Below are 25,839 nucleotides of genomic sequence, written 5' to 3'. Positions count from 1 at the left end.
TGTGAGAAAATAAACCTTTATGTATGGATGCCACTAAAATCTGGTCTATGTTACTTACAGCTGAAGACAATTCCAAACTGAAAATCTAGTCTCCTTTCTTTTCTTCAGACCTGGTAAGGTCACTTCATTTTAGGACTTTTACACTTGCTATACCTTCTGCCTGAAATGTTTTTCTCTTAGATGATCACATGACTGTCCCTTCTCAAAGTCAGATATCAAGTTAGAATGTCACCTTCTCAGATGTCACCACATTGCATCCATCATTCTTTAATAATACTATCCAATTTTATTTTCTTCATTGCTTTTATCACTCTCTGAAATGCTCTATCCTTTGCATGTTTCTTTTTGTCTTTGTTCATTCAGGCTGCTATAACAAAATACTACAGACTGGGTGGCTTAAAAACAACAGAAATTTATTTCTCACAGTTTTGGAGGCTAGGAAGTCTGAGATCAAGGCACAAGCTTGGTCACATTTTGTGAGAGCCTTCTCCCTGGTTCATAGCCAGTGTCCTCTTTCTGTGTCCACACATGGTGGAAGGGGCGAGGGATATTTCTGGAGCCTTTTTTTATTAGCGCACTAATCCCATTCATGAGGGCTCCACCCTCATGGCTTCAGTACCTCCCAAAGGCTCACCTACCAGTATCATCACATTGGGCATTAGGATTTCAACATCCACATTTTGTGGGAACACAAATCTTCAGACAATAGCACTTCTTGATTATCTTCACCATGAATGCAGGGCCCTTCTCTATTTCAGAACTGCTATGTCTCCAGCACCTAGAAAAGCATGTGGCATATGGTGGGTGCTCTATGAATAGGTTCCCAGAAAGGAAGATGACTTCCAGAGTTGGAAATGAATATATTTCCCCATCGAATATACTGTCATATGTGTTGAATAGGTTTATAATTTAGGAAATTATGGATTAAATACCATTTATGTACTGACTACTGGATATAACATTGTTTACATGAGATAATGAATTTCAAGTTCAATTTCTTTTAATAAACTCATAATCTTGATCACAGATCATCTTATCCCCATATCCAGAAAACCCTGCCTCCCTCCCTTTTATTCCTGTTATAGCTCATCAGATTTTAACTCCTTGATGGAATTTTTTTCCTTGATTTAAAAGAAAGTTTAAATTTATTTTTTAAAAGAAGAGTCCCACTCAATCTCTGGTAGGTTTTTAAAAACTGATTTCTTGAGTGCCACTACTTATCCTCCTTACAGGCCCTATCTTATTTCACATCCTGCTTTGTGAAAATTATACTCAAGCCCTTTCAAAGGCACCTTGCCTGACTTCCTGTCCTCCCAAGTGGTTCCTGAACCTCTAATCTTTTCCATGGGTCCATTTAAAAACAGCAAAATTTTCTTAATCCCTTTGGGACCCTTCCATCTGCTCTGAATTTCAGTGCGAGGAGCATGGCAGGCAATGAGACTGCAAGTAAGACCTTGACATTTAGGAGAGTAAATTATTTCTTTTAATAGCTAGAATGTACTTTTTCATATAAAAACCATAGATGTAGACTCATAGACTAGGGCCATCCTATTACACACCCGTAAGGAATAAAAAGCAGACTAGTTCGAGTAAGTAAAGCATTTACAAGTTAAATGGTAAAAGTTAAGTCCGGGAATACAGGTTGGGGACAGAGATCGTTAGTTGTTTCCCAATATCTGCTCTCTCTCTTTTCCTTAGTAATAAAGTCCTCCTTTTATTTAAGGTGGCAGTGATAAAAGAATACATTTCCTAGTCTCCCTTGTAGTTAGATGTGACCATATGATGCAGTTCTGGAAGAAGTTTTGTTTGGGTCTGCTTAAAAAGAGCAGACCCAGCTGGGAAGAGTGGCTTTCCCCCTTCATCCTTTCTTCCAGTCTGGAACTGGGACTCATGGCTGCAGCTCCTATAATAATCTCACATCATAAAGTCAGATTGAGGATGGAAGACATAAACAAAGAGTGGGTGACAGAAATGCTGACTTCCTGGAGCCAGCACACTGGTTCCGAATTGGCCATTCTAGGGCTTCTTTTCTGTGAGAGAATAAACACTGGTGTCTTTGAATTTTTTGTTCAGTGTAGGCAAATGTAATCCATTTTTATACAGATGCTCACTTGGGGAGTTTTAAAAAAATATCCCAATGCCCAGGCTGCCTCCCAGATCATTTAAATCAGAAACTCTAGGGATAGAATTCAAACATCGACAATTTTTTTAAGTTTTCTGGGTGATTGCAGTGTACAGCCCAGGTTGAGAATCACTGCTTCAGGCTGACAGGCCTCATATTTAGCAAGTTCAAGAATCTCCTGGGGGATGGGGTGGTGCATGTTAAAAAAATTGGATTTTCAGGGCTCATTCCCCAGAATTTTTGTTCTTTCGGTCCGAGGGCACCCCAGGTGATTCTGAGACAGGCGATGCAGGGAACACATGTGAAGAAACACTGCTTTAGGCAATGGGGCATCTTTGGAAGTTTTAAAACAAAGAAGTGACAAGATCAGAGTGTTAGGAGGATTAGTCTGGATCTAGTGAATAAATTGAAAAGAAGAGGTGAGAGACTGGTGGTAAGGAGAACAACTGGGAGGTACTACAATAGTTGATGGCCTGAGGGGACATGATTCTGAACTAAGTGGGTGGCCACAGAAATGGGGGGGAAAAAGGGGAAGATACAATAGACACTGAAAAAGATAAAAATACTACAGGACTTACTAACTGACAGAATAAGACCGAGGGCAACTTTAAGATACTTATTTTTAGTGACTGAATAATACCCTAGGGGTTTGATGACTTCTGGGTTAGTATGTACTTCCCCCTTTTGCTCGAACTCAGTTAAATTGCTGTAGATTATTAGTTTACTGTTTATCTACACCTGCAAATGTAATTTTTGTTAACCTGATTGTATCTAGAGTTTTCCATTAGATTGGAAACATTATTTGCTAAATCAACGCTTCTATTTAAAGACTTAGACACATTATCCTAGCAAAAGTCTATTACACAAATTTTAGTATTTGTTTATAAATATATCTAAATATATATGCACAAGCAATATACATATGTGTAAATATGTGTATAGACAAGCAATTGAATGTTTTTCATGAGATTTTTACTTTTTAAAAAACGTCATGTCTTCTAGAGCAGAGGAAATAAATGAACTGACTGGTGGTTTAGTTATTGCTCTGGAGCTTGCTGTATGTAGATATCTTTTTGGATGAGACACATCTAAACTTGCAAGGGCTAAAAGTTTAAAGAATGGTTTTTTAAAAATGACCTCAATAGAAAATGGTTTTTTAACTATTCACTAAAAAGCCACCAAGCAGATGTTAGGGTGATATTTTATCAAATAACCTCAAACATGATTACCTTCTGAGTAATTCTAAAATACACACTGCCCACTGATTCCTTATAATAAGGAACCCCTATGCCTCAGAAAACACTATTAAGTGTGCTCTTCAAGTTCTCTCATTTAAAAACCAACATTGGTTTTATAGTTACAAACCAGAAAGAAATAACAGTCAAATGTAATAGAAATATAAAATGTAAGCTAATGTATTTGCTCCTTTTTTACTAAAGTGTGTGTCTGTGTCAAGACACAGTTTCTTTTTTTCCTCTTATTGAACTACATTTGATTTTTTCAACATTTTCTATTTTATTGTTTTTTAAAAGTATTTATGTATGATTTATTTATTTACTGGCTGTGTTGGGTCTTCGTTGGTGCACGCAGGCTTTCTCTAGCTGCGGCGAATGGGGGCTACTCTTAGTTCCGGTGCGCAGGCTTCTCATTGCGGTGGCTTCTCTTGTTGCGGAACACAGGCTCTAGGCGCGCGGGCTCAGTAGCTATGGTGCATGGGCTTAGATGCTCCGTGGCATGTGGGATCTTCCTGGACCAGGGCTCAAACCCATGTTCCCTGCATTGGCAGGCAGATTCTTAACCACTGCACCACCAGGGAAGTATAGTTGATTTTTAAATTGAAGTATATAACACAGTGTCTTTTAAGAATAGATTTAAAAATACCAAGCAAACTTAATGAACAAACAAGATGCACATTTCCTCACGAGCTTGGCACTTGGTGCAAACATGAATGAAACACAGCCTTGCCCTCTTGTACTTCACAGTATAAATAATAAAGTGATGATGAGTTTCCTAGAGTTTGTTTTAGGTTTAATTTTCCCTCTAATTGGAACATCTATTAGAAAGCTCTAACAAGGTGAAAGTCATTAGATCTGTTCAAAACATAAAAAGGCTAAACTTCAACTGGCAGTGGGAGACCATGTATCTAGATTCCCTATCACATTTAGTTTGGCTGATAAGAATAGCACACTTCCTTAATTTGGTGTGAGGCAGTCCTTTGTCACTTGCTCCTGAGTATGCTACGGCCCTGAAGCAACAGAATCAGCACCACTGAGGGACCACCACCTAATCACGTCTAGCCATGCAGATCAGAGAAAGTGAACGTCCTACGTGTGGACTGTAGGTGCATCTATACCTCCTCCTAACATTCTCTTTGGCAGTTGGATTTTGCTCCACCTTCAGACAGCAGTAACTAAACTGGTTATAGCAAAGTGCTAACCATATTGGGGATTCTTTGTGAACACATCCATTTCATACAGAAAGCATTCTATTCCATGGTCACAAACCCCACCCCTAACATGAGCTACAGTCTTGCAAATGATAAAACACTGGGTGCTGGGAAGTCTGTGTGCAAAAGTGTTGAGAAAGTATGTAGATAGTGTTGGGCAAAACACCATCCCCACTGGGCGAAACAAACAACCCAAAGTGTGTATTCTACTGCAGATGGGTGAAGGGAATTTGCTATGGGTGGAACTTTCTTCTCCCCACCCCCCAAATTCATATGTTGAAGCTCTGACACCCAGCATCTCAGAATGTGACCTTATTTGGAAATAGGTTGGTGCAGATGTGATTAGTTAAGTTAGCATGAGGTCATACTGGTACAGTAGCGTGGGCCCCTAATTCAGTAAGACTGGTGTCTTTATAAAAAGGGAAAATATGGACACACACTCACACAGAAGAACATGTGAAGATGGAGGCAGAGATACTTCAACAAGCCAAGAAACACCAAGATTGCTAGCAAACCACTAGAGGCTAGAGACAGGAACAGACTCTTCCTCCCAGCCCTCAGGAGGAACCAACCCTGCCTTACCTTGGTCTTGGACTTCTAGCCTCGAGAACTGTGAGACGAGAACTTTCTGCTGTTTAAGCTACTCGGTTTGTGGTGCTCTGTTACTATAGCCCTAGAAAACTGACACAGAATTGTGCTCCCATCATTACCTCAGATGGATAGCATATTCTTTTGGTGCAGATATAACTCACCTTTCACTATTTGACCAGTGAGAGTTAAAATTTAAAAACCCAAACACCTGTAATAGGAAGGAAACATAAAGGTCAGTGTAGGTGGCCTTGGCATGCTTGCCAACCAGGCTTATTTTACTATACCTCAGGCCTCCTCCATCATGTGGATTAAAGAAAGCTGAGTGAGCTGCCTCCATGGTCAAGAAATACTCCTTCCGTTCTCTACCACCCCACGTAATTGCTGCAGTCTCAGCCAAAGTGCTGAGAGGAAGCATCACTGACTAAGCTGCAGTTCTGTATTCTCTCTCTCCCATTTCAATATCCTAGCAAACACGACAGGGAATGTACAAAAAGGGGGGCTGGAAAATACAGAGCAGAAGAGTCAAATAAGAATCAAACAAAACTAAAATAGACCGAAAAACTAGAAGAAAAAACACAAGGAGAGATGCAAGGAGAAAGGAGAAAAACACAGGCGTGGCTGGCCAGGAAAGTAATTGCTGAAAGGAAAAACCTAAAATCTGTGGATATGGATCCCTAGGATAATCATTCTGTCGTTCCCGGAAGCCATTAGGAGATTAAGATTCTCCTTGTGATCATAGTATGTTCACATCCTGACAAATTATTTCTGGACTTCAATCATCAAACTTCCTGCATGTGCCGATTTTTTCATAGCTCAGTTCTGTAAACATCATCTATGTGATTCTACACGAATTAACATAGAACACTAGAATGATGAAGCCGGACAACTCAGAAATCATTCAATTCAATTATTGAGGTGTACAGAGAATTTAAGTCTTGTCCAATGGCATAAGCTTTGTCCACATAGCTTATACCAGAGCTAGGCCAAAAGATTTTGTAAATATTATGATTAATGAAGAATCTAGGTTGATTTATACCAAGAAAGTATTTCAAAACTTAACTACTTTTGAACTTTCACATCTCCATATTGCTTTTAAGATATTATAGAAGAGGCCTTTTGGTAGCCATCTGGGAAGTTTCAACCGAGAAAATTCCTCAGACAGAACATAATGTAAGAAACCAAAGTAAACAAAAATTTATTTCAGCTAAAATATTTATTTGAAAAATATTTGAGGGGCAGATTTTTTTTTATATAAATGTACCTTGACCACCTGAATTTTAAATGTCTTATTAGTAATTACAGTAACACTAATCTGAACTTAATAATAGCATTTGCTGTATGCTAGGCAGTCTTCTAAGCGCTTCCTGTATGTTACTTTACTCAATCCTCAGAATACTGTATGGTTTGGTCCCATTATTTATTAGCCCTATTTTGCTGATTAAGAAATTGAGGCAGAGAGGACAGCATCTTTGCCCAAGGTCACACTATTTATGAGTGGTAAGGCTGAGATTTGAACACTGGCAGTCTAGCGCCAAAGTCTAAATACTTAACCGCTGTGCCGCACTGCCGTTTACCACCCTATGAAGCAATTTGCAGTATCAGTACACATGTATCCCTAGCAAGTGGTAAAATCAGGATTTTATCTGGGTCTAATCTGATTTAGAGTCAATGCTCTTTCCCACGACAGCTATATTGCCTCTCACATTAGCATACTCAAACCTCACTTCCACTCTAGTCAGCAGCCACTAACAGAAGGTCACGGTGTGAATATCCAGTGCAACAAAGGTACCACATCAGCAAAGGAAAAGGACTCCTAATGACCAGCCCACCACCATAGCATAAACTCCTGGGGTTTGCTGGAGGTTATTGGTTCTTCTGGGCCCTCCTAGCTTATATGCTGTACTCTTCTCTCTTCACTCTCAGGAGATGGTGTGGTTGATAGAACAGGCACTAGACCAGAGAGCATGAAACCTGGGTTCCAGTCTTAGAGCAGCCTGGGACTGGCAGAATACCCCTGTCAGGGTAGGCATCACCCACCTGGCTCCCTAAATCCTCTCAACTACCCCAGGAGTGAGCATGACAACTAGTTTACAGATAAGGGAGTTGAGATTTAGAGAGTAAGTAATTCCATCAAGGTCAGCGAAGATGGTATTCAGCTCCGGTTTGCCTGACTGTAAAATCCTCATGTACACTCGACCAAGCTGTCACTTTAAATCCTCCAAATCTCAGATTCCTCAAACATAAAACAAGGATATTTTGCTAAATCAGTACTCTCTGTATCATGGAGCCCTAGGGATTCTTCAAAGATGTCTCAGAAGTCATTTGTGGAGGGAAGTTCAAGGAGACAGGGTCCAGACAACTGCCTACCCTTGATGTGTGTACATGTGCGTGTGTGCACACACACATACACAGAAACATCGAGCAGTGCCCCTCTTAGCTCTAATGCCTAGGAGAGGATCAGCATGGTGAAGGTATACTAACTGTGGTAAATCAAGCCATTCAGAGGAGACTTTGGATTCAGCTGGCTGGCTCTGCCCAGAAAACATCCAATGCCTTTGAAAGAAAAGGCTGTACCTGAACTTCTGCTGATCTAAACACAATGTGAGAAAGTGTTTCAGTTGTATCTGTGAAGATGGCCTTCTTACCCAGGGTCAGCTAGTGAGAAACACAGTCCAAGTTTTCTTCTCTTGTGTTCACCGTTCCTTGAGGGTTTCAACTGGTCAGGGATGAAAGGGATGTAGCATTTGTGGCTTAATTCTTTTTTTTTTTTTTTTACTTTTAACCCAAACTGTATTTTATTAAATTTAGACATCATCCATTGTAAGAAACACCACTGTTTTATGTACCATTAGGAAAGAAAAGATGCTGCCACTCAATATGATGCATCATCCATTGTAAAATGAACTGTAAATTCAGAGACATTAAAATGTTAAAGACCTTAGGGATGATGAAATTGTGGGTCTCAATAGAGAGGTCTCACAATGCCATGGGCTACCTGTGTGGTTTAATCCAACTCTGTTTTTGCTCTTCCTCTCTGTTTATCTTGCCTCATTTTCCTTTTACCCTGTCCACTTTCAACACTGCCTTCTTCCTCTGGCCCCAGAGCCAGGTGGTAGAGAAGAAAGGAGTGGTCTGTGTTGGTAAGAAATGAGACAATTCATTTACTCCTTCAAGTCCTGCCTTTCCCCCCACCTGTATTCCTACAAAGAACAACGCATTGGTGCTTAGATGACCACTATCAGGCAGGCATCTTGATGAATGCATGGAGAGTCAAGATTTACTTTATCCCATCCCTGTAGCTCGTATGCCTTTAGCTAAAGGCTACATATGTAGAAAAGAATAAAGCCAATGAAAGTCAAGTGATGAGTTCATCATACCTTTTTGATGGTGATCATACCTTTCTAAAAACATTTATTGAGGTATCCTTTACATACCATAAAATTCACTCATTTTAAGCGTGCAATTCATTGATTTTCAGAAAACATACAGTTGTACAAGCATCACTACAATTCAAATTTGAATCATTTCCATTTTACCCCAAAAAGATACCTCAAGCTCATTTGCACTCACACCCTGTTCCCACTCCAAGCCCTAGGCAACCACTGATCTCTCTGTTTCTTATAGATTTGCTTTCTCTGAGCATTTCATATAAATGGAATCATATAATACTTGGTATTTTGTGACTGGCTTCTTTCATTTTGTGTACTCTTTGGGAGGTTCATCTATACATTAGCACATCTCAGTACTTTGTTTTTTTACGTGACACCTTTTTTGAATGGCAGCATTATATGGAGGAAAGTTCACAGATTTCAGAAGCATGCAAACCTGGGGCCAAATCAAAGTTGTACCACTTCTTAGTTGTGTGTCTTTGGGCAATTTCCTTAACCTCTCTAAGACCCATTTGTAGAATAAGGATACTAATCCCTCCCTCAGAGGATTATTCTATCAACTAAATGGATTTTGCCAGCAAACATGGGCAGTCCAGAAATCTAGTCTTTCTGTCTACATTCCCCAGGAATCACTGTTTTCTTACCCCTGCATTAAATTGTAAAGTAAATCCTACAGCCTCCCTACCAGCCTTCACATGAAGCTTGAAATGAGAGCCCACATAACTAGCAATATCAGGAATGGAATTCCGCCAAGGGGAATCACATCCTTCATTAATGGAGCCCAGATGGTGAGGATCTAAAGGGATTTCCTTCAATATTGCTGTCATTTTTTAGAAAGAAGGTTAAACTGTATTTCATTGTTATTTTAAGCAGGAAAATGTTTCGAATTGTATTCTAGAACATTCTACAGAGTTGGTCTTACTTTCGCAAGCCTCTAAGAACAACCTATTTTCCCACTAATTCTTATAAAACTGCCCCCAATAACATCAACCCTCAGATAACACGTAAGTAAGTAGTAAAGGGCTATAACCCCCTGAATTCATAAAATTGACCTCAAATCCTCAAAACTCAACTTTTAGCCAATAGTTTCAGACTCTTTCTTTCCTAAACCTTTAGAAGAACCTGAATTTCATGTGTGTAGCAGAATAGACTAAATTGAACTCCTTGTTCATTTCTCCAGTCCATCTTCTCTCATTAGAACATATCAATTTGAGTTCCAAGTTAAAGGAACTCTGGATATAAGTATACCATGCACTCTTGGACACAGAGTTTACAAAGATGCAGTTCCTTAGCCCTGAGCCCTCTTTTTCCTTCTGAATCATTGTTTCTCCACAGTTTTCAGTCCACCATGATTCCCTTTTGTGTTTCTGATTGTTTTTCTCTCTTCTTCTCTGAGATTTATCACAGCTGCATTTCTTCCCCAAATTCCTTAAACACTTAATTCCTTTCCACCTCCTAGATTCACTCCCAGATTTACTTCCTGTTAAGTATAGTATAACAGTTAAAACAGAAAAGGATAATACTTTTCAATATTTCTACTAAATTAAATAGGTTTGCAACTATTTTATGTATCTCTCACTTCAAGGAGGTTAGCACAGTGAATCATTTTTCATCATGTAAAATGTCTGTTGTCAAACGTAGACTACTTATTAAGAGAGGCGACATATGGCTTTCTATCCTTTATATACTAATAATTGTCACTGTATATATTAATGGCATTAAAGATAACAAAGAGTGACTCTTTCAAAAAAGTAAATTAGATACAATCCCTACAAGTGATCAATCTGCAACATTATCAGGAGAGTCTGACTAACTAGAACTTCTACTGTGATGAAACCATACTCACGAAGACAAATAGATAAAAGCTATATCCAGACCAAATCAAACACTTAAATCAATGTATCTGCATAAGGAGTCCTGTGTTTCCTTGCTCTCTGTACTTACCTGAAAATAGGAACTTTTAACAAAATCCAGGACTAACTTTTCTCCCACTATTGAGAGATCGGGAAGGAGTGACTGCGGTCTCAGGAGAGAAGTTTTCACTCACTGTCTTATCACCTAAATTAGGCATGAGAATCCATAAATGTAATAAAAAGAAATAAAAATAATTGGGGGGGGCACAAAAAGCTTAAATTTAGTTAGATTTGTGAATTTCCCCAATCTTTAAAAAGCTTTCCTCATGTTAAAACTTCCCTTTCATACACTACAGTGAAGAGAGTAATTTATATCCAAGACTTTATTTTAGGGAATTTATTTTAAATGATATCATAGGAATTTATCGCATGGTGTAAATAGTTTAGTAAATCTGGGATTCAGCAAAGATTTTTCCCCTACTGCACAGGGCTTTTGTGCAGTAGATGTTTAGCAGCAGATGACAAAATAATCTTGAGGCATGATGATTTAACTTCAGTTTGGTGCCCAAACATTCTGCAAAAACATCTTAAGCCCCAAATTCCAACATGTGGCCAGCATATTGAAAGTTAATTTTTAAAAAAATCACTTAATAACCCAAATATTCAATACATATATAAGAATCACACAACTTTTGGATTATAATTTGGTCTACAGTCTGTTCATAGCTCTCTAGAAAATCCTGATCTCGGGGTGATTGGTTAAAACCTCACATTTGCAGAGAACATCTCTCAGGCCTCGGTCACCATAAATATCTGCCTGCATGCACACATCATGTATATGAATTACCAAATAATGCCAAGAGTCTCCTACCCCGAGATGGCAGCAAGTTTTTGGTGTGCCTGGCGGGCCATTTCACAGCCTTTGGTTCTTGTCCTGTGCATTTCCACCCTGAGTGAGGGGCAGCTGACAGAGACGTCCCCGATAGAAATGACCAATTCTCGGTACAGGGCCACTTGCGTGTTGAACTCTTGGACAAGCTGGAAAAGAGAGTGAGTTTCTTTCGTAAGACACTGATCAGGAAGTTTCCTATTTTGCGTACCTAAACAGAGGCTTTCGCTGACCCCTGAGACACCTCCCCAAATCTCCTGCTAAAGAGCCTACAGATTGTTTAAAGATTGGGGCACAAAGATGTAAGTTCTCTTCATCCAAAGCAAGCGTTTATTTTTCATCAGTAAGTCTCGTCATGGAAGCTCTGTTTCCAGACCTACTTGCCGCCACCCGTTCAGACTCAGTTTCTGAAGAGCCAGAGCATATTTGGAGAGCTACCATGCCACTCCCAGGTAACTAGAGAGTGATGCTGGGAACTCTCGCATAGAATTCTCCCCTCTACCACAGCTGGGATGTGGATTTGAATTGGCCTGGGGATAAAGGCCAAAGGTGGGTTATATTAGGCAAACCATTCACCTCCTGCCGGACCACTGAACCGCTCCGGCCGGGCTCCGAGCTTGACGGGAAGACCGGCTACAGCCTCTGAGCTGGAACCTTCGTCCCCTCCGCAGAGCCCCGTGCACTCTATTTGGGTTTGTTTGCTACTGTCTCCCCACAAAGCAGCACTCTTACCTACTCAGCCCCTCCCTCCCTGGTGAGCCAGCCAGTTCACCGTGTCTTTCCTATCTGCCATTCTCCGAGGGGGTAGAGGCACGACCTACAGCCGCTGACCCTAAGACCATTTCAGCGGCACTTCTTGGCGGGGCCAGTACGACCCGGGTGTCACCCCGAATCTGGGGGACTGCAGATTTAAAAATAGTGCATGTGCACGTGACCGGCATGGAGGAGCTGAGGGTGGCGGAGTTCCTGGCACTCAGGCAAAATATTAACGTACACGATTCCCCCCACCTCTCCAAAAAAAAAAAAACAAAACAAAAACAAAAGGAGGCGAATTTTCCACCTACCATCTTGCAATCGTCCAGGGCTCGTTGGGTTTTGTGGGCGCTCTCGGAGCCGCTGCCCCTGCGCTCCCAATCCCGGCTCTGCAGCGGGGGCTTGCTGATCTGGAAGATTGAGGAGCGGGTGGACCGGCTGGGGCGCTTTTTGCGCCCATTCGGTGCAGAACTCATGCATACACATCCACCAAGCCGAAGCCGCTGGTGCAGTGCGCCCCGGCGCGGGCGGCCAGGTAGTTGCCCTACGCGCCGCCGCCAAGCAGCCGGAGCCGGGACCCGAGGCGCGGCGCTCACAGGCTTGGGACTGGCTGCGCGGGTGGGTAACCTTCAGCTTGAAGGAGAGCCGGGGAAGCGCTGGCTGTGCCGTGCAGCATCGCTTCCACTAGCAGCGAGGAAGGAGCTCGGTCAAGTTCTGCTCAGCAGCACTGCCGGCCCTGTCCCGGGAGCTGGACGCTGGCGCGGGCTCGCACTGCCTTCCGCTCGGCATGGATTGCAAGGCTGGGCGAGAAGGAACACGCCGCCCGGCGGTTCCTAGTTTCCATTCAGATGGGTGAGCAGCTTTCAAAGCCTGCGCTGCCAGGTGGAGGGGAGGGCGGGCAGGGGGAGATTGTCGCTCTAGCTTCGGGTGTCTTCCCGCAGCGGCGCTCCGTTCGTCTATCTCCTCCCTCCCCCGTCACCAGGCCTGGAAGGGCTGGCAGTCCCCGAAGCAGGCTGTTGGTCGTTGTCTTGATTCCTCGTCTCCACGGGGCTCATCTGTTTGAGGATCCCTAATGAATCCGTGGCGGGACTGGCAGACGCAGGGAATCGGTCCGGCTGACGTTGTTCGCGGCCCCGCACATTGATAGGACAGGAATACTAATGTGATCCGTCCATACAACCCCCTTCCCCCTCCAGGGTTTATGCACTTATCCAATCAAATCCCCGGGAACATCAATTGCAATATTACTTCATCTGCTCTATTATTAGAAACGAAAAGTGTCATCAGAGTGGAGCACATTGCCACATGCTGGGACATAAACACGGATTTCAGATCAACCAGTGTGAGCTTGAGGCCCTCACCTTCCAACACATTCCGGGGCCACAGATTAGTAAAGCCCAACGAGGAGGGAGTGAGGTTTTTGCCTCAGAAGGAAGATCTCTTGATAACGGTTTTTAAAAATAGCTCTGTTTCCGGGAGTTTTGTTGTGGTGTTTTTGTTTTTGTCTATGTTCACCATGTGCCGGGAGAGAAACCTGCAGCAGTGGGAGCAGAACGCAAGAGGGCTTCAGTCAAACTGGTCCTCAACCCATCCCATCCCATCTTAACGAGTCAAGCTCCTGGTCTTCCATTCCAGAATCTCAGCTGGGTCTCAGGACCCAGCTCTGAGAGTTTCCCAATAGAGATTTGAACAAATAAGAGCCAACAGGCCTCCCTGGACACTCAAAATGACTCAACTCTCCTTTATGGGACATCAGTGACCCAGAGGCCAATGGAGGTGGCCCAGGATAGTAGGGAAGATGACTGTGTGAAAGGGGGCCCTGGGGGGTGAGTTCCTTGGCCATTTAAGTTCACCCTTACCATTGGCATCCTAAGATTCTTCTGGAAGGAAGAGAGGTAGCATGGGCATTCAACTCCAGTGCTCTGAGAATGCTTGTTCCCATGAATGGTTTGTTTGGAGGGGACAGGTAAAGAAGTCTGCCACAGGGGAACTACTTATGTGTTGCAGAGCCTAATGAAGAACAAAAAGGAGGTTTCTGGTCAATCTCTTAAGGGGTTATAGAGAGTACACAGAGAGGGAGAGCCAGAAATAGCCAGAAAGGCTAACACCCTAAGGAGACATTTCCAGAAAGTTTTTACAAGGCAGGTGAATATAATGGGGTAGTATAATAAGAAAGATATTTTGGTCTTTGTCCTCAGTTCCTGGCACAGAGCTCCTAAATCCCTTGTAATTTCCCTAGTGATAAGGGTGATAGGAGCCCCTTGTCACCAGAAAGACCAAGCCTTGATTAGGCATTTGGAACTTTCAGCCCGCCCCCCCCCCAACTTCCTCAGAAGGGAGAGAGGCTGGAGACTGATTTAATCATGAATAGCCAATAGTGTGACCAATCATGCCTACATAATGAAACCTCCATAAAAACCCCTAAACAATGGGGTTCAGGGAGCTTCTGGGTTGGTGAAGACATAGGTTTGCTGGGAGGTTGGCATACTCAGAGATGGGGCATGGCATCTCCCCCTCCCCCCTCCCATACCCTACGCATCTCTTTCTGAGTCGTATTCTTTATAATAAGCTGGTAAGTAAAGTGCTTTCCCAAGTGCTGTGAATCATGCTACCAAATTACCAAATCTGAGAGGCATTTGTGGGAACCCCCGAATTTGTAGCCAAGTTGAACAGAAGTATAGGTAATCTGGGGACTTTATACTTGTGACTGGTCTCTGCAGTGAGGGCAGATTTGTGGGTCTGAGCCCTTAAACATGTGGGGACTGACGCTAACTCCAGGTATTGAGTTGTAGGACACCCAGTTGGTGTTGGAGAGTTGGAGAAATAGTGTTGAAAAAGATACCATGTATTTGGTTGGGGAGGAAAAAACCCTAACTAGGGGATATCTGAATGGATATTCAGCTGCATTTTCATAGTGCTTCACAAAAGATTGAGTCAGTTTTCCCCTAAGGACGAGTGCGGGAGAGAAGCATCAGCTCCCACCCCAGACCTTGATGTGCTATTATCCTCCAGGTGTTTAGATGGTAGGGAGACCAGGGTGAAAGGCTCTTCTGTTGGCTGAGTCTCCCCAAATGTAGGAAGATAAGGAGGTTAACTCTTAGCCAACTCTGACTGTTCCTTTTTCCCTCAGTCTCAAATTTCTCTCTACCTCATGTGTGTAGGGAGGAGAGGTCGAAGAACACATCAGGTGGTTTGGTGAAATTTTCTGAGATTTGGTGAGTGGTTGGGATGCTGAGGGAAGGTATAGGGAGGCGAAGGAAGGATGGATAATACTCATTTGTAAATTAAGTCTTGTGATATAGACCCTTGTGTTACCACTAACTACCTCTCTCCCCACTACCAAACTTAAAAGTCTGCTCTAACCCAAGGTTCATGGTGCTTTGGAAAATTAAAGAAAAAGGGACTGCATTTTACATGTGTGTGGACCTAGGATAGAGAAAACAGGACACTGGAGGTGAGTCTTCTGGAACTCTTTTGTCACCACTCTGCTGTTTCATCTCCTGTCCCTGCAGGGAAATACTGCCACCAGATTTGAGCATCTCCAAGCTCCTTAGTAGTGGGTTTCTACTTCAGCTATAGCCATCTGGTTTCTACTCCCCGCTTCTTCTGCCTAGAGACCATTTCAACAAATTAAAAGAAAAAAATGCAACACAATTGCACTGCTCTGTTTCTATGCCATATTTCTTGCAGTAGGTGGAGGGTGGGGGAGGGAATAAATGGGTCAGACTCAAGGGCACATCTGAAGGACCACAGATTTGGAAACCTGCTGGGCGATTAAGCAGAAATTGTCATTTGTAGGTGCCCCTTGGTCTTCCCTGATACACAGCCCACGCCATTTTCTGAGAGGGAAGAAAAATAGCATCAATCCCAGAGCTGTCTCTCTGAGGGACAAATGCTGTAATCAGAATAGCAGCAGGCAGACTTAGTTCCCTCACCTTCCCCCTCATTCAAAACAGCATGAATTTACATTCCTGGGGCTGACTGCCAAATAGAAGGGTAAAGTGCAGTTGGAAATCCCAATAACAAGGGTACATTTTCTGGTTATCTAGACCCAACTTTGGCACAATTCTGATAATGGGTCCTCTATAGGTATACAACTTTGACTCAACTCACATCCTAGATTCACTGCAATATAAGATCCACCTTACATTTCATGTTCTCTCTATGGTAATTTTAGAGAAGTTGTTTTGATTTAGAATTGAGAATTTAAAAAAATGAGTATTAGTTAAGAGTGAATATGAACAACTGGTAAGTTTCTTCAAATTGGTGCTATCAGGAATCACAGTGCGACCCAGAGATGCACATCTCAAAGTGGGCTGTGCAAAAATGGTAAAGGACCTTATCTGTGTGGGTCTGTGACAGAGGCGAAGAAAAATACATTAAGATGCTGAATCCTGAGAAGTTGGAAAGATTTGAAAGGAATAATCAAATTATTTTCTATTAGTGTAAAAAGAGATTAAGTGGGCTTCCCTGGTGGCGCAGTGGTTGAGAGTCCGCCTGCCGATGCCGGGGGCACGGGTTCGTGCCCCGGTCTGGGAAGATCCCACATGCCACGGAGCGGCTGGGCCCGTGAGCCATGGCCGCTGAGCCTGCGTGTCCGGAGCTTGTGCTCAGCAACGGGAGAGGCCACAGCAGTGAGAGGCTAGCGTACCGAAAAAAAAAAAAAAAGAAAAAAGATTAAGTTATTGCAAAGAATTTAGTGAATAAACTATTTAGTAAATGGTTTATTTCCACTAAAACCAGAAAGAAGTACAATATATTGGAATATTTATTAATTTCAAAAAGATTTTTGAGCATTTTTATTAGATGCAGTTCCAGGTTTCATTGGTCCTAAAACATATAACTGGGAGCCCTTCTTTAAGAAAAAGAATCCAAAAAATTAAATACAAAATTAGGTATATGGTCTTGGGAGGAGCCTATGCAATGAGGTTCCCTGAAGTTAGGTTTGAATTGCCACATTTGTTGTTTATTATATGCACAGTGGGCATATGGTGTTTTGCCTCCTCTGATTTTATTCTCCTTTTTCTGATAATAGCACCTTAAATTTCCTTTGAGAAAACCAGTCTTCTTTCCCTTTTTGTCATATGGCTCATGGGTGGGCATATGAATCAGACTTGGCCAATAAGAGTACTATCTTCTAGTAGCCACAATGATTGGTTTATTAGTGGGTACGAAATCTAAACTGAAGTAGTGAACTTTAGGCCTTGGGACTTTTTCTAGAACTATTATGTTGAAACATTTGAAATTGCTATTACTCAACCATTTTAGACCTACATAAATGACAATTTTATATATTTCAACCTAATATTGAGGGTTTCTTTTCCTTGGGTTGCTAGGGCATAAGATGAAAGTCTGCAGTTTCTGGTGCCACTCATGATCAACAAACTGCCTGAGAGCCAACACAGAGAAAATCAGAATGGAGAGATGGAGAAAGATTGATTTTGGGGGGATGGGGGAGGATAATTGACGTACAACATTATAGTAGTTTCAGGTGTACAACATACCGATTTGATATTTGTATGTATTGCAAAATGATCACCAAAATAATCTACAGATCTTTCTCAACTTACAACAATGGGGTTACTTCCCAATAAACCCATTATAAGTTGAAAATATGTGAAAATGCATTTAATACACTCAAGCTACTGAACATCATAGCTTAGCCTAGCCTACATTAAACATGCTCAAAACACTTACATTAGCCTACAGTTGGGCAAAATCATCTAACACAAAGCCTATTTTATAATAAACTGTTGAATATCTCATATAATTTATCACATACTGCACTGAAAGTAAAAACAGGATGGTTGTATGGGTACAGGATGGTTGTAAGTATATTGTTCGTTTGCGCTTGTGGTAGCGTGGCTGACTGGGAGCTACTGGTGCCCAGCATCACAAAAGAGTATCATACTGCATATCTGCTAGCCTGGAAAAAGTCAAAAAAATTGGATGTCAAACCATTGTAAGTTGGGGACCATCTGTAGTTAACATCTGTCAACATACATAGTTACATATTATTTTTTCTTGTGATGAGAAATTTTAAGATTTATTCTCCTAATGACTTTCAAATGTGCAATTTAGTATTATTAACTTTAGTCACCATGCTGTACATCATACCCCCTTGACTTATTTATTTTATAACTGGAAGTTTGTACCTTTTGACTCCCTTTACCCACTTTTCCCACCCCTCTCAATCCCCCCCACTTCTGGCAACCACTTCTCTTTCTGTATGCTTGTTTTTTTCTTTTCTTTTCTTTTTTAGATTCCACATATAAGTGAGATTATATGGCATTTGTCTTTTTCTGACTTATTTCACTTAGTATAATGCCCTTGAGGTCCATCCATTTTGTTGCAAATGGCAAGATTTCATCCTTTTTTATGGCTGAATAGTATTGCTTTGTATATATATACCACAATTTCTTTGACCATTCATCTATTGATGAACACACATTGTTTCCAAGTCTCAACTATTGTAAATAATTCTGCAATGTACATAGGGATGCATATATCTTTTCTAGTTAGTGTTTTTGTTTTCTTCAGATAAATACCCAAAAGTGGAATTGCTGGATCATATGGTAGTTCTATTTTTAATTTTTTGAGGAACCTCCGTACTGTTTTCCATAGTGGCTGCACCAATTTACATTCCCACCAAGAGTCCACAAATGTTCCATTTTCTCCACATCCTTACAAGCACTTGTAATTTCTTGTCTTTTCCATAGCAGCCATTCTGACAGGGGTGAGGTTATATCTCATTGTGGTTAAATTTGCATTTCCCTGATAATTAATGATGCTGAGCACCTTTTCATGTACTATTGGCCATCTGTATGTCTTCACTGGAAAAATGTCTATTCAGGTCTCCTGCCCACTTTTAATTGGATTTAAGAAAATAATTAATTTACTTTTTGCTATTAAGTTGTATGAGTTCTTTATATATTTTGGATATTAACCTCTTATCAGATATATAATTTACAAATATTTTCTCCCATTCAGTAGGTTGCCTTTTCATTTCGTTGATGGTTTCCATTGCCATGCAGAAGATTTTTTAGTCTGATATCATCCCACCTATTTATTTATTTATTTTTGCCTTTGGTTTGGTGTCAAATCTTTGCCAAGACAGATAACAAGGAACTTGCTGCCTATGTTTTCTTCTAGGAATTTTATGCTTTCAGGTCTTATGTTCAAATCTTTGATCAATATTGAGTTAATTTTTGGGTATAGTGTAAGATAGTGGTCCAGTTTCATTCCTTTGCATGTTTCTGTCCAGTTTTCTCAACAACATTTAATGAAGAGAAACTGTCCGGGTCCCACTGTGTATTCTTGGCTGCTTTGTTGTAAATTAATTTACTATATATGTGTGGGTTTATTTCTGGGCTCTCCATTCTGTTCCATTGATCTATGCATCTGTTTTTATGCCAATAACATACTGTTTTGATTATTATAGCTTTGTAATATGGAGTTTGAAATCAGGGAGCATGATGCCTCCAGCTTTGTTTCTTTCTCAAGGTTGCTTTGGCTATTCAAGGTCTTTTATGGTTTCATACAAATTTTAGGATTATTTGTTCTATTTCTGTGAAAACTGCCATTGGAATATTGACAGGGATTGCATTGAATCTATAGACTGCTTTGGGTAGTATGGACACTTCAATGATATAAATTCTTCCAATCCATGAACACAAATTATATTTCCATTTATTTGTGTCTTCAATTTCCTTCATCAGTGTTTTATAGTTTTCAGTGTATACATCTTTCATGTCCTTGGTTAAATTTATTGCTAGGTTTTTTATTTTTATTTTTGTTTTGATGCAATTGTAGAAAGATTTATTCTTAATGATATTATTTGAGCACAGGGTTCCAGTTTTGCCTTAAACCAAAGTATTCCTACAATTTAAGTTAGGTGAACCAAATCCCTTTTAAATTAACTCAGTTTGATTTGAGTTACTACCATTTGCAACCAAAAGAGTCCTCATTAATATTATACATAAAGAATAATTGCACACAAGTATAAAATACATCAGATCAATTCATCATTTAGTACTTAGTCAGTGTTCACTATGAATAAGCCACTGTGGCAAAGACCAGAGAGAATGCAATAAAATTAAAGATATGATTCCTTCTATGGTACTTACACTGGGAGGTGAACATACACACACACACACACACACACACACACACACACACACACACGTGAAATCAAGAAGAACAATAAAATATATATTAATGTTATATTCCGATGTGTATAAATACTTTAAGAATTTAGAGATGGGATCAACCTCTCTGTAGGCTGAAGTTATTAGAAAAGACTACATGATAGAGATGCAACCTGAGGTAGGAATATGTAGAATCTGGATAGATGAAGGAGTAGGGAGAGCTCTTCAGGGGTTGGCTAATAGCAAAGGCACAAGAGTGGAGTGGAGTACACAAAGAGCCTGACCTGAATTGGAGAGAAGGAAGAGAGGCTAGTGTGAGAGTGCTGTGGGTAAGGTCACAGAAGTAGAATAAATGACTCAGTTCCTTTGGTTTAGGAAAAGAAGGAAGACGGTAGGTGAGAAGCAGAGAAAACTTAACAGTTTTCTTTGGATGACAATAATGTACATGATTTGAGGCCACATTGGGAAGCAGATATACCAAAGGACTAACCTGATGTCTACCACTGACTTCTTATACTTTTAAAGGACTGGACTTGGGGGTTGAACTCCGGTGTTTTGAGGAATTGATGATGCAAATTATGGGCAGAGTGGGAGTTAGTGTTATCTAAACATAAAATGGTTCACATTACTTAGACCTTTTAGAGCAAAACAGAGGAGTTTGATCCTGATACTGGGTTGGTAAGACCTTGGGCAAAAGAGGACCACTGCCATTTCATGATTATATGAATTAAAATGAGGCAAGTGATGCTTTAAGAAAATTAATCTGGCAGTGATAGGTAGGATGCATTGGAATGAAGAGGTAGTGAAGCCATTTATTAGGCTATTATCATAATCCAAGTGGACAAGGAGCCTGAGTGTGCCAGTAAGAATCAGGGAGAAATTTCAGACTATTTTAAGGTAAGAGCATTATCTCAAGAAAGGACTGACTAGAAGATAATAGAAACTATCCAATGTAAAAAGCAACAGCTATTTCAATATCTCATGGAAATAGCAAAACCCATTGGCAATTATCTTTGAAATTTGCATCTAACTTTGACTCTATAGAGCTGTTCCTGTCTTGTATGTACACAGGACATGTACCCATTGGCCAAACTCCAGCCTGCTTTGTCCATGGATTCTACTGTGACCTCTTTCCTATTGACTAGACCTCTTTCCATCCAACCATGGCTCTGGCCTATGTCTTATCTGCACCTTTCCAAAGCTAAACACTAATCAGCTACTGCTTTGTTGGCCCTATTTCCTTTTGCTGGCCCCACCAACCTTACCTGCAGTGGCCACTCCTTCCAACATAACTTGGTTCTTTTGAGGACACTTCTGGACCAGCCAAGTATGCTGAAACACGCACTGGGGAAACACTGCAGTGGACAGGCTATGTCTGCAGAACCTTTGCTTCATTCTCTGGTTTCTCTTTGCTCTCTCATTCTCTCTCTTTCATTCTCTCTCTCCCTCTCTCCCTGTCTCTCTAATAATCACACAACTGACATAAGCGTGACTTTTCCTTGTTCTAAAAAAATACATATTCAGATAAGGATAAAGTCCTCTTTGTTCACCATCCCAGCCTCAGTCCTCTCCTGCCTCCCCAGAAATAATCCTTCTAACCATTTTGCTGTACAGATCTTCTGTTACACAACTGTATACTTACATGTCCTTGAAAAAACATGTATTTCATTGTTGTTTATATATGTGTATGTTTTTATAGAAATTATGTATTATATGTATCATTCTATAACATGCCTTTCTTTTTTCTATTTTACTGTGTCTTTGCAGAGGCTTCTGTATTAGTGCACATCTACTTCAATCTTGTACTTCTGTGTGGTATTCTGAATAACAGATACATCACAGTGTACTAAACCATTCTCTAGTTGGGACATTTAGATTATTTCTAATATTTTAATATTATCAATAATGCTGCAGTAAAATTCTTAAGCATGCCCTCTTCTTCATATGCCTTCATATGTGGGTATATATTTCATTAGTGTATATGAAGAAGTTAAATTGCTGGGTCATAGAGTGTACACATTTACATTTGTAAGAGATACTCTGAAATTTCTTTTCAAGGTGGCTATAACAAATTGCATGCATGCTGGCTAGTTTTGAGAGTACCTATTTCCCCACATACTGGTCAGTTTGATATCATTAAACTTTTTCAATTTGTGCCAATTTGACTCTTCATATTGATGCTATATTCTTACCTCTCAGCCTTCCAGTTTCTCTTAGGATTTCACTGATTTAGTCCTTCTTAACATCTCTGAATCTCTGTAGACTGATACTCTATAGCCTGGTAATTATCCCCTCCACACACTTGCGGTACTACCCTCCCACCCATCATGGTCCCAGAACGCCTGCTCACATAAGTAGTCTTGAGTGGGTGCAGCCCATCTCTAAAAGACTGGGCTTCCAAATTGCTTACTCTTAGGACAAAGAGGCAGGGCAGGAGTGAGAGAAAGGAGAAAAAGATGAATTCACACTTCCTAGTCTAAGAAATTGGAAAATGGAGCTTTCCTTGATAGAATTGGGCAGTTGAAGATATTAGGGCTGGAGATGAAAATTTAGAAGTTAGAAGCAAAGGGGGGTCAGGGAAACCTTGAGAATGGATGTGTCTCTAGGAAGAAGTAAGTGTAGAAAGGGAAAAAGGCAAAGAGGTGATTAAGTCCCGAGACATGACAGCAGATAAGAAGTGTGATACAGGAAAGAGTCAATAGAGAGATGGAGAAGGGATGGCCAGGAAAACAGAAGAAGAAACCACTGAATGAGGTGTCACAGAGCAAAGGGGAGAGTCACTTTCAGGGAGTGAGCTGCCTGTTGTCCCAGAGATATCAAATAGGAAAGGGATTTAGTAAAATACCTTTTGGCAAGAAGAGGTCAGTGTGTAAATCTAATGAATGGAAGGAGCAAAACCCAAATTTTAAGTGAGCAATGAGGGTAAGAAGTGGAAGAAGCAGGTGGGGACAATAAGCGTGAGGGGAAGGACAGAAATAGGACATTGTTACAGAATGGCAGGTTCTGATAAGTGCACGTTTACCTTTTTTAACATCTTTATTGGAGTATAATTGCTTTACAATGGTGTGTTAGTTTCTGCTTTATAGCAAAGTGAATCGGCTATACATATACATATATCCCCATATCTCCTCCCTCTTGCATCTCCCTCACTTCTAGGTGGTCACAAAGCACCAAGCTGATCTCTCTGTGCTATGTGGTTGCTTCCCACTAGCCATTTTACATTTAGTAGTACATATAAGTCCATGCCACTCTCTTACTTCATCCCAGCTTACCCTTCCCCCTCCCCGTGTCCTCAAGTCCATTCTCTACGTCTGTGTATTTATTCTTGTCCTGCCCCTAGGTTCTTCAGAATCATTTTATTTTTAAAGATTCTATATATATATATATATATATATATATATATATATATATATATATATATGTTAGTATACGGTATTTTTTTTCTCTTTCTGACTTACTTCACTCCACTCTGTATGACAGACTCTAGGTCCATCCACCTCACTACAAAGAACTCAATTTCATTTCTTTTTATGGCTGAGTGATATTCCATTCTATATATATGCCACGTCTTCTTTATCCATTCATCTGTCAATGGACATTTAGGTTGCTTCCATGTCCTGGCTATTGTAAATAGAGCTGCAATGAATATTGTGGTACATGACTCTTTTTGAATTATAGTTTTCTCAGGGTATATGGCCAGTAGTGGGATGGCTGGGCCGTATGGTAGTTCTATTATTAGTTTTTTAAGGAACCTCTGTACTGTTCTCCATAGTGGTATATCAATTTACATTCCAACCAACAGTGTAGGGAGGTTCCTTTTTCTCCACACCCTCTCCAGCATTTATTTTTTCTAGATTTTTTGATGATGGCCATTTTGACTGGTGTGAAGTGATACCTCATTGTCGTTTTGATTTGCATTTCTCTAAGGATTAGTGATGTTGAGCATCCTTTCATGTATTTGTTGGCAATCTGTATATCTTCTTTGGAGAAATGTCTATTTAGGTCTTCTGCCCATTTTTGGATTGGGTTGTTTGTTTTGTTGTTATTGAGCTGCTTGTAAATTTTGGAGATTAATCCTTTGTCCGTTGCTTCATTTGCAAATATTTTCTCCCATTCTGAGGGTTGTCTTTTCGTTTTGTTTATGGTTTCCTTTGCTGTGCAAAAGCTTTTAAGTTTCATTAGGTCCCATTTGTTTTTTTTTTATTTCCGTTTATCTGGGAGGTGGGTCAAAAAGGATCTTGCTGTAATTTATGTCATAGAGTATTCTGCCTATGTTTTCCTCTAAGAGTTTTACAGTGTCTGGCTTTACATTTAGGTCTTTAATCCATTTTGAGTTTATTTTTGTGTACGGTGTTAGGGAGTGTTCTAATTTCATTCTTTTACATGTAGCTGTCCAGTTTTCCCAGCACCACTTATTGAAGAGGCTGTCTTTTCTCCATTGTATATTCTTGCCTCCTTTATCAAAAATAAGGTGACCATATGTGTGTGGGTTTATCTCTGGGCTTTCTATCGTGTTCCATTGATCTATATTTTTGTTTTTGTGCCATATTGCCTTGATTACTGTAGTTTTGTAGTATTGTCTGAAGCCTTGGAGTCTGATTCCTCCAGATCCGTTTTTCTTTCTCATGATTGCTTTGGCTATTAGGGGTGTTTTGTGTTTCCATACAAATTGTGAAAATTTTTGTTCTAGTTCTGTGAAAAATGCCATTGGTAATTTGATAGGGATTGCATTGAATCTGCAGATTCCTTTGGATAGTATAGTCATTTTCACAATGTTGATTCTTCCAATCCAAGAACATGGTATATCTCTCCATCTGTTTGTATCCTCTTTAATATCTTTCATCAGTGTCTTGTAGTTTTCTGCATACTGGTCTTTTTTCTCCTTAGGTAGGTTTATTCCTGGGTATTTTATTCTTTTTGTTGCAATGGTAAATGGGAGTGTTTCCTTAATTTCACTTTCAGATTTTTCATCATTAGTGTATAGGAATGCATGAGATTTCTGTGCATTAATTTTGTATCCTGCTACTTTACCAAATTCATTGATTAGCTCTAGTAGTTTCTGGTAGCATCTTTAGGATTCTCTATGTATAGTATCATGCCATCTGCAAACAGTGACAACTTTACTTCTTTTCTGATTTGGATTCCTTTTATTTTTTTTTTTTCTTCACTGATTTCTGTGGCTAAAACTTCCAAAACTATGGTGAATAATAGTGGTGAGAGTGGACAACCTTGTCTTGTTCCTGGTCTTAGAGGAAATGGCTTGAGTTTTTCACCATTGAGAATGATGTTGGCTGTGGGTTTTTCATATATGGCCTTTATTATGTTGGGATAAGTTCCCTCTATGCCTACTTTCTGGAGGGCTTTTATCATAAATGGGTGTTGAATTTTGTCAAAAATTCAGTTTTTTCTGCATCTATTGAGACGATCATATGCTTTTTCTCCTTCAATTTGTTAATATGGTTTATCACATTGATTGATTTGTGTATACTGAAGAATCCTTGCATTCCTGGGATAAACCCCAGTTGATCATGGTGTATGATCCTTTTTTTTTTTTATTTGTCAACAATCAACCTTTCACTCCATTTTATTATTATTTAATTCTATAGAAAAAACAAGTTTTATTACATTCCTTTTTTTAAATGGGGGGGA

The 25,839-nt window shown here is 40.3% G+C and overlaps 1 protein-coding gene across 1 annotated transcript in view; it reads right to left on the bottom strand.

The window, feature by feature from the left end:
* The window catches only part of RGS7BP (regulator of G protein signaling 7 binding protein), a 118,245-nt gene extending 105,041 nt beyond the window's left edge, over positions 1-13,204 (bottom strand). The window contains exons 1-2 of the mRNA XM_065874409.1: positions 12,355-13,204; positions 11,273-11,439 (exon numbers count right to left, since the gene is read on the bottom strand). Coding sequence (XP_065730481.1) covers positions 11,273-11,439; positions 12,355-12,519 — 332 coding nt within the window. The 5' untranslated portion in view covers positions 12,520-13,204. The remainder of the gene's footprint in view (positions 1-11,272; positions 11,440-12,354) is intronic.
* Positions 13,205-25,839: the final 12,635 nt, after the last annotated feature.

This window comes from Phocoena phocoena, chromosome 3, assembly GCF_963924675.1.
Source record: "Phocoena phocoena chromosome 3, mPhoPho1.1, whole genome shotgun sequence".
Lineage (NCBI taxonomy): Eukaryota > Metazoa > Chordata > Mammalia > Artiodactyla > Phocoenidae > Phocoena > Phocoena phocoena.
This window is presented reverse-complemented; position numbering and strand designations above follow the sequence as displayed.